At 53.0% G+C, this 302-nt stretch overlaps 1 protein-coding gene across 1 annotated transcript in view; it reads left to right on the top strand.

The window, feature by feature from the left end:
- Nucleotides 1–302, top strand: part of LOC119592567 — a gene marked incomplete in the record, with an annotated part of 22,150 nt that overhangs the window by 11,299 nt on the left and 10,549 nt on the right. The window contains 1 exon segment of the mRNA XM_037941444.1: nucleotides 130–264. Within this exon segment, the coding sequence (XP_037797372.1) occupies nucleotides 130–264 (135 nt within the window).

Genomic DNA, 302 nt, shown 5'->3' on the forward strand with positions numbered 1-302 from the left:
CATAAAATAATATTAGTATGTGTGTATTCCCATCTTCATTTCCTTTACTGCCTGTTCTTTCTCTTTCATCCTACATCTATATCAATGCATGTTACATTCTGGATCCTACAAGGGCACCTTCATCCACAGAATGGAAATCACCGCCGCGAACAGCGCCGGCGTCGGCCACACGACGGCAGCGTTGCGCATCCCCGCCGACCCGCCTCCCGCCCCGCTCCTGCCGGCAGTCGTCTACCACGCTGGGACTGGCCACTACGAACTCAGGTAGTGCAGTTATGACATGCTCATGGTGATTCAGAGGG

The sequence above is a fragment of the Penaeus monodon genome, chromosome 30, assembly GCF_015228065.2.
Source record: "Penaeus monodon isolate SGIC_2016 chromosome 30, NSTDA_Pmon_1, whole genome shotgun sequence".
In the NCBI taxonomy this organism is placed as follows: Eukaryota; Metazoa; Arthropoda; class Malacostraca; order Decapoda; family Penaeidae; genus Penaeus; species Penaeus monodon.